General features: G+C 38.3%; 1 protein-coding gene across 1 annotated transcript in view; it reads left to right on the top strand.

The window, feature by feature from the left end:
• The window catches only part of RALBP1 (ralA binding protein 1), a 36,727-nt gene that overhangs the window by 11,221 nt on the left and 13,187 nt on the right, over positions 1 to 12,319 (top strand). Inside the window, exon 2 of the mRNA XM_086740621.1 lies at positions 8,400 to 8,693. Within this exon, the coding sequence (XP_086596747.1) occupies positions 8,450 to 8,693 (244 nt within the window). The 5' untranslated portion in view covers positions 8,400 to 8,449. The remainder of the gene's footprint in view (positions 1 to 8,399; positions 8,694 to 12,319) is intronic.

Genomic DNA, 12,319 nt, shown 5'->3' with positions numbered 1-12,319 from the left:
ACTAGGTATTAGACAACTTTTCAAAAGACTTGTCAGAAAACGTGAATTGTATAAAACTTTTATAAAGTCCTGAGGGCAAGCAAAACCTTAGGTGAAACTATGTTTATAGCAATTGTTAAAAAAATAAGCTGCACACCTTTTATTGCTTTTTCCTCCCTTCCTCTGTAAAGCAGTAAAAGTAAAACTTTCTGTCCTGTTTTACAAGCACTAGTGCTGGCACAAGTGGGAATTTGGAGAGGTGGATGGGAGAAAAGGGATCGGATTGTCACGCCAGGAATGATTCTAAGGCCAATCTAAGCAATAATGAATATACGTTGTACAATGTTGTGTTTTTCAGAAGTATAGGAGAGTTTGATAACGTTTGCAGGACAGTTCATATAATTCAATTCAGCTCTCAATAGTTTAGCCCTTATCAAAAGTTTCCACAATTTTATTGGGCTGAAAATTACTTGGTTGGGTTTCCTGGGCTGGTATTTTAAAATTTAAACAAAACGCTCCAACCAAATTCTTTCAAACTGTTTCTGAGAATTAAACTAAGCAGAAGGAAAATCTCTCTGCTGTAATTAAAAGTATTTTGGTAATCAGGCAAACCTTTTTAATACTATTTGTATTTTAGAGGGGAAACCTAAATTTGTCTGGAGATGACCTCCCAGCTTTCTGTGCTTGTGCATGGACTGTAATTTTCAGAAGCCTTGATTAGAATTGAATGTGAGAGAAGTGGAAGGTGGCAAAGGAAAACCTGGGAAACAATGAGCAGACAAAATGAGAAATTAGATGAGGCACTGGGTGTGGAGAAAAGGAATGGTGAAAATGAGTTTGCACAGGTGCTGAACACCTGCACGGTGAGGAGGAAGTTGTGAGATAGAAAAGCTGCAGTCCTGACAGTGGAGGAACTGGACTGTAGGAGAGAGGAATGAAGAAACTACTGGAGGGAGACTGAGCCTGGGAAGCAGTGGGACTAGACCACAGAATGGGAAACTAGTCTGCTGGGCCTGAGTGTGATTAGGGGAGGAACTGGTATTGGATTACTTCACGGCAACGAGACCATGGGAACCAGGAGCAGGATTCAAAGTGGCTATGACTAGAGAATCCCAAACAGTGAATCAGAACTTTCCCAAGAAGTTTGAAGAACAGGAAATTATTCTCTGGGTGGGCAGTAGCAGTTGTGATGCAGGTAGCTGAGTAGTCAAGATACTCCTGGAAAAGTCTGGCCTGGTTACAACATCCATCTGCCTCACAGAACAGAGTCCAGACCTTCTGCTTGTTGCTTCAGAAACATGCAATGTAAAGCAATTAAACGGCAGTCTTTCCAGTTGTTACCTGGCCATTTATTTCAAAGAATGCCTCTCATATATGCAGTTGTGATTATAATATAATGCACCACTTTGAAGCTGCAGTTGATTCAACTGGGGAAAGACACGTGGCAGGGCTTGCCTGCTGAGATATCCCTGAAAGATGGGAATGAGCACGGGGGCCATGTATCGCATAGTTCATGTAAGCTCTGTATACAGCTTTGGTCATTACTTTGTAAAGATTTGTGCCTAGGCTTTTCTCTTAGACTACCTGCTTTGGCTTGCTGTGGAACAGAGAATGGGCTGTAAACTGTCTCAGCGTACCTCACCAGGGAAGTAGGATGTTACAGCAAAACAGGCAGTGTGACAGCACAGGCAGTGCAAGAGGCAGAGTTGTGGGACTGGGACGTTTCCTACATGGTCAGTCTCTTTTCAGGTGCAGCCTCTCCAGAGCAAAGCACTTACCTCTCCCCAGGGATCCAAGTTTTGTTTTCCCCAAGATGTCTGTTGGAAACAGCCTGTAAATTGCATCCTGATGGAGCTCTGCAGTATTTGTAGACTGAAGGCTGTGATACTGTTTTCCCTGAAGTGAGATAAACTGGAAAGCGTATGCTGCCACATATCTGGAGATTTTATCTTCATGTGATTATGAGACTTTATCATAATGTGATCAGAAACCTTGTTTCTGATATTTTTAAAATACCTAGGATGTTACTTAATTATTTATTTTAAGATTGGCTCTCTACTGCATGAATTAATGAAGAGCTGGAATATCCTTAGTAAAAAGGGAATAACCTGGATGCTGCTGCATGTTCTGAACGTGACCTGGTTCCTACAACAGTCCACTGAAATATGGATGTAGTCTATAGTGCTCTGATTGTGAGAGCTAAGTAATTTTGTGTATTTGTATATCGTTACATCTGAGGTGGTATGGACTCTCAGAGCAGAACTTGAAATACTTTGGATGGTACTGTAATTGCAGCAGACTTTATCCACCTACAGGTAAATAAAAGAACACATAAACTCAGTTATGTTACTTTTAGAGCTGATCTGATGCTGCCATTATTTTTGAAAAACATACAGCTTGCTCCTATGTCACTTGAGTTGTGTGATTACACACTCTCCTTTGAAATAAGTTTTCTAACACTCTCATAGCATCATACATCCTGTAAAATAATCTTAGGTTTAGGAGCTGAATGCTGCTATGCAGTTGGTATTTTATTCTCTTTATCCAGAAAATCTTGTGAAGGCCCTTCTTGAGGCTTTAATTATTGCCAATTTTGAGGACTGTATGACTCGCAAGGGAGTTACTTAATGCTCTGTTTATGTGATTACTTGTGGCTTGTGAAATTTTAAACTTGCTTTACCTGTCTACATGAAGCATATCTCTTTTCTTTGTCCTTTTGTGACCATGTTTCCTTATTAAAGAAAGGAAAGAGCACTGTTTATATCCCTGGGTACTGCTTGTTAAATAAAATAGATGGCCTCTGATGCGATTTTGCTATTTTACTGCATGGTAACATTTCAGTCTAAGAAATGTTTGAGTGAAAGCAGTGTTTTGTATTAAGCTTTGCAGTATGTTGTAAAAAATGTGTCTTTTCTGTCAAAGCACAGCTTAAACTGTTGTGTTTTATTTCAGTAATAAAAACTTAAAACAATTTGAGTAAAACATAAATGGTTTATTAGCTTTAAGCTAGTAAAAAAAAAAAGCTGTAGCTGACAACCATCAGTAGTTACGAGATAATTAATTTGAGGCATACTTAGCAATATCCTCTGCTTTTGAAAGGACCATGTTTTTAATGGCCTCCCACACTTTGCGATAGTCTGAGCAAGATACAGAACTTAGGTGTGCCTCAGAGATGGTATAGTCTTGGTAAATAATTTCCTTCTAATTCTTGTTTTTCAACCATCTCAGCAGTTGTATGAGTAACACTCATAGTTTCTGAAGTGCTTTGACACGCTTAGACCACAAGTGTTAGTTTTTGTTCTTTCCTCTTATGTTTCCTTACTTTCCAAAACAGAGCTATGCTTATTACTAAGATATTTTTTGTCCACAAGCAGTGTGCCTCATTTCTTCAAGTAACATCAGTTTCTTCACATATATTCAGATCTTTTGGATTGAAGGCCTACGATAATGAGGCACTGCTGTGTTCTGGGTCTTGCTTTTGGGTAGCTACGATACCACAGGTTCTGGTAGCTGAGTGAGTGTTCCCATTCTGCCTCCATCCGTTGATTACTGACTTCTTGGGACTACTTTCAATTTAACACTCAGATTTTCAGACTATGCCTGTTTGTGGCAAAATGGGATGAACTGGGGACACCCACCATGCTTCAGATGTGGTCTTGCATAATGCTTGTTGCAGAAAAATTCCCATGTCCTTCATTCCGCCCAACAGCTTTACAAAATAACATCTGTGCATGTAATCGCCTGCTCTAATTTGCTTTTACTGTTGCAATTTGCAGCAAGACACAGAGTCACTCAGTGCAAAACAAAAATGATGGAGCCTTCTGTACTGAATGAGAGCTATGAGTTTGATCTTTCAAACTGTGCCTCTCTTTAATGTGTTCATGCTGACTTTCACTGTAATAAGTGAAATATGTTAAAGCTGGCTGTCATGTTTCTCTTTGTTCAGTTTTCTATGATTTTTACAAACCTCAGCTGTTTAATATTACTTACTAGATAGGTAGTTCAGGCTGAATTTTTTAGGAAAGAGTTCAATTATTTTCAAAAATGAGGTTAGGAAAAATACATTCTTGTGCCCATGTGGGCATCTTCCTTCCTCTCCCCAACCCACATTCCTGTTCTTGGTGTATGGTCTTGAAAGATAGCGGTGACGTGACACCTGGGAGTTTTTGTGTTAAGGGCATACCTTCTGCTTTCTGTGTTTAAAATCTTTTAATTTAGCTTTTCCTTGGGGGATAGAGGAAAGGTCATAATTCTGCACATGTTTGGTGAAGGGTGTTTATTTTTCATACTCAATTATTCTGAAAGTTAGACTGTATGTTGAGCAGGAAGGTGTTTCAAGAAACTGCATTTTGGGAGTACTGAAAAGAATAGCTATGTCTAAGCAGGTGCTTGAACTGCAGGAAGCTCTTTGATGCTGTCACGTAACAGCATTCAAGGCTCCTGTGGAAGAATCAAATGTCGAGTGAACAAGAACTGGTGGGAGTTGAGGAGGGTACTGTTGGTAGGGAGGCAGGGAAGAAGATCACTTCTTGTGATACTAGGGAGGACTGAGAGCTAGTGGGAGAAATGGGGACAAGGTGAGGTGGTAATCATGAGGAAACAAAAGACGGCAGCAGAGAAGAAAATCAGGAGGATTTTGGATAAAAGAAACAGAGGAAGAAGAGGGAGAGCTGTATCTACAAGGAAGCAATGTGCAGCAGGAGTGTAGGAACCGGCTGAAAAACGAGCAGGAGGAGGGGAAAGTGGGAGACTGAGCAAGGAGCTTGGGTCACAGAGGCCAAAGCAGATGGAGAACATTTTGTGTATGATACACTAAGGGTGAAAAAGAGAAATCAAAGAAGACAGGAACTGTGGGAGTACTGGCACTAAGTGGTAAAGAAACCAAAGCTTGATGCTGTGGAGAAAGTAGTAAAAATGAAGTGAAATCTGGAGAGATGAAGCGGTGCATACAGTATCACAAAACCAAACTGCCCAAAGCAGGGGGTTTCACTCCTGGCATCATGCTTCTGCCACTCCTCTGCTTTCCATCTTTAGTGCTTGTTGAGCTCTTCTGTGAGCCAGCTCAGCAGCAGAAGGCTGTTGGAGCAGCTAGCAAATTGAATCGTCTCACAAAAGGATCTTGGGAGAGCAATCTGCTGGAATCGGGATGTTTTTGTTAATGGGGAGAGTAGTATCACATTCCCCATGTGGCAGTGGTGAGCTGTTAAATCTCTTGGCAGGTGAGAACTGCACAGGTGAAGAGAAGCAATTTGAAGCAAAGAGCCTGCCACAGAGGAGAGGCAGGACTGAAGCAGTAACAGATTGGGAAGAAAGGGTCAAGTCTGAGAGGGAGAAGTTGGCAGAAGAATCTGCCTATTAGAAATGTTCCTTCTCAAAATGCTGAGAGGATCTATGATTTTTTCAGTGTCGCCATTTCTTGCTGTCAGCAAAAATTTATAAAAGCCAGAGGAAAGGTGCAGATTTGTATGGCAATAACACATTAAACATCCATTGGTAAAAGTGTAAGAGATTTTTGTGGTAGGTCTAAAGGCTCTGATACTGCTGATAAGTCTTGATATAATTTGAGTGTGGTGGGGTTTGTCCCTTATTTAAAGGCCTAGGAAATTACACTATAAGAAAATAATGCTTTCCTAAAGTTGTAAAATAAGCAAAAAATATTGAATGTAAGCTCAGTCTTAATCTGTTGCATTTACAGATATGCACCATTATCTTTATTTTTAGTTAATGTGTCTACTTTCCCCAGAATAAAGAATGGACAGTATTGAAAGGCCTCATGAACATGTTGCTTCTCATCATAATTCTTACTGTGCCCTATTCAAATCCTGATCTCTGTAACAGAGTGCTTCCGTAAGCACTCTGTGAGTGATCTCCTGTAGTGAGATACTTTGTTTCATACATACATTAAATTTTCACTCTGTTCTGCGTACAGAGAACTAAAGGATGAGAGTTAAAACAAAACAACCCCCCAAAAAAACAAACAAACCCACAACAATCCCTCCCCACTCCCCCAGTCCACTTAACTGGACACATTTATGATTATTAACCTGTCAAAACACAATTCCGTATTATGATTTTCCATACCAATCTGTAAATAAGACCCTAGGAGTTGAGTATCTGAGTGAAACACTGCTAAAGAATGTTGTGGAGTGTATGGGCTAAGTCTGGCTTCATCCCAGGAGCTCTGCCAGGGTGCAAAGGCAAAGCATGTGTGTCCTCATTTTCCAGGGTGGTGTTTATGTGCCTTTACAATGGCACTGTCCTTTCCTTCTGTACACTTGCCCATCTTGCCCACTGGACTAATTTGTAGGTGTGGTCCATCCTCTTTGCTTAAAAAAATCGTATCTAATATTTCTAATTTCATTCCATGAGTAACTGTTGAAATACTATCTACTGTTTAACAGCTTTTGGTAGATTTTTATGGGGTGTTTTGGGTTCTGTTTTTTGAAGTGAGAGTGGGATTTTTTGGTGGATGAAATGCAAACAGGTGCAGTGCAGGAATTTTACCATTCTGATACTCAGATGAGATGCAGTAGTATTGCCAATCAGTGTCATTGGGAATATTGAAAATGCTGGTATAATTGAAAGTTTTGACCTTTTTTGATATCTGTAAGTCTGAAGCTTTAGATACCTGGACATTTATCTTAAAATATCTTATTGGAGCATGCCACTTACTTGTTTAAACACAGTACCAAATTAGCATAGCAGTGGAGTATTTTCTATCCATTAAAAATATAATAAAATCTAACAAACATGACCGAAAAAAAAGCAACCGCTATGCCTCATGTTAATGCTGTTCTCTTTAAAAGAGGCTTTCTGCTTTTGTGTAAGAAGTTACAGTCTGGTTTGTATGACATATCAGGAGTTCCAGCTTAGCCAGTATGTATCATTTATTTCTCTGAATGTGGGTTTTATAAAATATTGAGTATCAATGATTTTTTGCATAACTTAGCAAAGGAATGACTTCTTAATGGTAATCTATACATCAGCATTAAATAGCAGGACTCCCAGAGGTGACTGCAGAGCCCAAAGGCCAGTGCAGAAGCCACAGCCATTATGTCTGGATGTACGCTTGTCATAACTAAAATATTTATGGAAACAGGTTTGATATGGCTTTTGTGTGTAATCTTATAACTTGTTTTAATTCTGGTTTTTTTTTTTGAGGCCGTGGCTACATAGTCACCTTGATCACTAAGTTTGCAGTGCGGGGCACCTTCCTTCAACCCTCTCAGCCTTCCTTGTGCTTGCCCTGACACTTGTATGGCTGCATAGAAAGCCAGGCTATGGAACTGATGTCACTTGGAAAAAAAAATCTTTTTTTTCTTCAGTTTGTCTTCAAACAGATTAGTTTCCTTTCAGCAGCAACACAGTAGCACAGATTTAAGTTGAATTAAAGTTAGCATGTAACCATGACTTCACCTGTTATCCAAGTATACCAGTGCATGTGGGAAATAGCTTTTTCTTTTTCTGGGGTTTACTCTATTTCTGTTTTCCTTTCTTCCCTGGAAAGAAGGGCTTGTATCTGAGGGTGACCATTTAGACACAAAGAGCGTAATTCAGTAAAGCAGATTTCTGGTGATCTGATGTCCCATATAGGATATCTGTTCTGTGTAATTTCTGAAATTTATCTGTGCGAGGAAGAGTTTTTTGCTTACACATTGCATTGTTGAGAATTTGTGTACTAGCTTCCTTCAGCAATTTTCATCTTAACGTTTGGCCGTAACTCTCAAGCAAACAAAGTACCAGCATCTGGGTGCAGATGACCAGATATAGCCTCCTCAAATGTGAGGTTGTTGTTGTATACCAGAAAAACTTAATTTTTCTTTGTCGGTTCTTTAATTTGCATTAGCTTAATGCTTAATTAGAAGATGGATTTGACTTTAGGACTCTTCCCCTTGCCCCCCCCACCCACCCCCCCCCGCCCTTTATTGCAACAGGCTAGGCAAGTTCTTATTTGCATCTGTAAAATATGCTTGGGAAAGATGAAGATTATCTTTGCTTTAAGTGTAGTGCTCATAAACACTGAGCTTCCAGACAGACCTATTTGATGTTAAAAAAATTACGTAACTATTTATTAATAAATATTACCAATTGGTATGCAAGCTGCCTATGAATTTTGTAAGAACTATTTCAAATGTTAAAATATTCTGATACTTAATATATATTGTTTTATATGGGATAGAGATGGCTAAAATGGCAGCTCTTTTATTATGTTAATATGGCTTAGGAGCTAATGAACAGATGCTGCAAACCCTGAGCTTAGGACCTGATGTTATATTACTGTGTCTTGACATAAGTTGGAGCATTCATTGTAGAAGATATTGCTGTTTGTTTGTTGGGTTTTCAGGATAGGGCTCTAAACAAAGTATTCTAAAACCCATTGCTTAAAATTTGTGGGTTTCTTTTTGTTTTCCGTGCTGCAGGTGTGATGGATAGGTAGCAGAAGATTTCACTTTGATATCAGGGAATCAGAATGACCGAGTGCTTCCTGCCTCCCACTAGCAGCCCCAGTGAACACCGTCGGGTAGAACACGGTGGGGGTCTTGCTCGTACTCCCAGCTCTGAAGAAATCAGTCCTACAAAATTCCCGGGATTGTACCGCACTGGTGAGCCTTCACCACCCCATGACAGTTTGCATGAGCCTCCCGATATAGTGTCTGATGATGAAAAGGAGCATGGGAAGAAGAAAGGAAAATTTAAGAAGAAAGAAAAAAGAAGTGAGTAGGCAACTTCTCTTATTTCTTGCTTATAATTTGTCTTTCTTTTTTTCTTTCTCTCTTAAAATTGCTTAATATTCCCAATGGAACTTGTTTAGGTGTGAAGGAAGCTAACTTGTACAAACAGGCTTTGTGCACTACCTGTTTCTCTTCCAAAAAACCCCACACCTTAACTAAGAAATTCATTTGGTTTTGGTTGTGCAGGTACAGATGCCAAGCATGTGCCTAGAATTACTAATAAACATGTTTATCCAAAACCTTTAATGATGCATTGATAATTGCCTGGCATGGGGTTCTTCTAGTCTCATCTGTTCACATTCTAAGTGGAGATTTCCAAGTGTATTTCCAAATAAATGCTTTTTGAAATTGTAGCTGAGGTGCTAGCTAAAATAAAACTGTAAGTTTGTCCTGAATTTTGTACTTTTAAATTTGGAAGAGTCAATTTCAACAACTTTGACCCTTTTCCCTTATGTCTTCCATATTCAGAGTTTGCTGTTGTGTACTATCACAAGTTTTCATGTGCACACTGCACTATTATTTGAGGACTAGTAAGATCTGTGTCCTGTTTTCCTCTAGCTTCTAAGTTAGTCTGATCATGCAGTTTCCGCCAGCAGTGCCCAAGTATTATTGCAGAGTTCAAAGTTCAAAAATCAGAGAATAGTTTGGCTTGGAAGGGACCTTTAAAGGTCATCTAGTCCAGCCCCCTGCAAGGAGCAGGGACAAAAAAAATGTGCGAGGCAACATCGGGATCTGAATTTACTAGAACTGACAGAGTAAAGGTTAGAAGAAAGTAAAGCTTTAACTATAGAATGCATTCTTTGTCAGTGTATCAGTGGCTAGAATGGAAGTTTTCATTTAAAAAGCGTACCCTTCCCCCTCCAAAACAACAGAAGGGAAATCTTAATTCCCGCTTTTAGATCTGTGCAGCAAATTTTTGAAACATGAAATAGTTTTTTCCCAATAGAGTTTTTCTACATATTATGGAAGAACAAAGCGGTTGGGAATACTAAGCTGATACTGAGCGCTCTCAGTACGAGAAAGATCCTTACTGCCCAAGTCTCTCAAACCTAAATACCACAGTCCAAATGTTAGTACTTTTTAAACTGACGTTTATTTTAGAAAATTTTCAAGATAATGTTAATCTTCTACAATGCCTGTATTTCTGATGCCTGGAAGTACTGGATGCCAGTGTACCTTGTCACTTCTTGTATGTGACATTTGGAAGATCAAAAACAATGAGATACCACACAATATTCTGGCATGTTAGGGTGAATATGGTGACTATTTGTAATATGCGTGCACATATTTAAATAATTACTCTTTTAAGAATTTGATACCACTGCACTGCTTTTAATCAAACCAGTTTCCTGGAATACAGGATTTGTTTCTACCGCAGTTCAGGAGGACTCCTGTTAATAACTAAAGACTGTGTATATAAAGGGTACTGTAACTTAAAAATATGTTATCCTCCAGTTAAAATCAACAGTTTAAAGTCTTGCAAGTTTTAAGAAGACTAATTCTTTAGTTTTTTTCCTAATGTAAACAGCATTAACCTAAAATAGAATATTGGATTAATGAAGAAAATTTTATATTGATTGGATGGGTCTAAAGTCAAGCTATTAGTAGCTTTTTTTTTCCTTCTTTGCAAGTCAGCTGTCTGTTATAACTCTGGATTTGACATTCTCTAAATTTGGAATTGTTAGAGGTCAGCATTATACATAGTGTGGGTTTCTTTGTGGTGTAATTCTGCGTGTCTCATGGTGATAATCTAACTGAAGGCTGAAGAGGAAGAATGCCGCTTCAGCAAATACCTGCAGATCTGTGCACATTAGCACTGCAACAGCTTTCTTCCACTAGTGATTACAGCACATTTTATAGCTGATATAAAGCAATTTTTGTTACTTAAAAGAAGCTTTAAAGTTACAAAAAGTCCTCAGAAACACAAAAATGCAAAAATAGGAAGAATCAAATTCTCTCTTGCAGCTGTAATGTGAAAAGCATTCAGCATTTCTTAGCCCTAAGAGAAGTATCTCATATAATTGACAGTCAGGTAGAAGAGTAAGTTACATACAAGGCTTTTGGTGTCTCTTGTACAGTCCAAAAATGGTCATTGCTGTAAATAAACCCTGAACAGACATTTTACTTATGTAAATAACAAGGACTCTTTACAGTTGGTTAATAATGGTTGATTTTAAGAGTTCCCCTTCCAGCTTTGCCTTTTGTTATTCCTTCTGCACTTTTGATTCTTCAGTGTCTTCCACCTTTTAAATTCTCTTGCATGTGTTCAGATTGTTTCTTTTCACTTTTGTGGCCAGTTGCTTTGATTTTTGAGAATACACAGCCTGCTATGGTGATGTAATTTGAGGTTTAAACAAATGTAATTGAACATTTCAATGAGAAAAAGACAAGTGTTGATATTAAATTATGATGGAGTGAATGTTTAGTGAACTTACAATATTAGTGAATTAATGCCAAGGTCATCCAAACTCCTGAAACTGTATGTGACTTTAATCCTACAAAGATTTTGGAGTATTTAAAAAATACTCTAAATGTAAACTTCAGAAACACTTGAAGAGCAGTAGAGTATGAGGAGAGGGAAGGATAAATATCCCAAGGTTACTCATTTAGTTTTTCAGGTAAATTGTTTTTGCTGGAGTAATATACTCTTAGCTTCAGCATTATTACTTATTTTCAAGAAAACATTTTTGTATGCTAGCAAGGGATCTTATATTTTTCATATTAATGTCAATAACCTAATAATACACAGCAATTGTGCTTGGGGGAAAGATCTAAAAATGTTTTGGAGATGATCGAAAATTAAATGGAATGTTGGGGTTTTTTTTTGTGTGGAATGACAAATACTGGAAGAAAGTTTCAGTCACTGATTTCTGTTCTCCACTCCTCTGTGACAGCCTGAGTGTTGCTTAGCTCTAGAGTGAGTTAGATTAGAGAACTTCTTAGGGGTTAAAATTAATTTTCTTTTTAGTGGGATGGTTTTAACTCAGATCTGTTTCCTGACTCAAAGCAACCTTTGTCCATGCAAGAACTTGGACTGTGGCAGCGTGTGAGCAAAACCAGGGCTTTGGGTTTTGTTTTTTTTTTTTAAGCTGTAATGGTTTATATAAGACAGTGAGCACATTAATTGATCTTAAAAAAAAAATGTTAACCTTCTGTCAGTAATCACATGTTGATAAAACAATAAAATATGTCCTTGCAAAACCAAAATGATATAAGTAATACTTAAGAAGAAAAAGCTGCTCTATCCATTATAATTTCTGTGGATAGAGAGTCTGTATGTAGTAGATCTTACTCTGTTTATTCATTTTACTTCTGAGGTTGATACCAGTGGACAGGATGGGTTCAATATGCAGCCAGGATTTTTTGTTTAGAATAATTTTAATTTTTCCAAGAGTTAAATAAAAAAAATGATGAACCGGTTGAATTGTAATCTAAACTATCCTATGAAAGGACAGTGGTATGAACTCTTCTGAAATTTTCAGGAAATATTTTTGAAGACCACGTCCCTAATGTGTTGGGCAAGTCGTCATATATGTTCTTTTGGGATGTAGATGGGGGCTGAAATATTCATACTGTTAACTTGGGGACCTGTTCCGAACAATCTTTGG

The sequence above is a fragment of the Chlamydotis macqueenii genome, chromosome 2 (genome assembly GCF_036417535.1).
Source record: "Chlamydotis macqueenii isolate bChlMac1 chromosome 2, bChlMac1.mat, whole genome shotgun sequence".
NCBI lineage: Eukaryota > Metazoa > Chordata > Aves > Otidiformes > Otididae > Chlamydotis > Chlamydotis macqueenii.
Note: the sequence above shows the minus strand (reverse complement) of the source record. Positions and strands in the feature narration are given on the sequence as shown.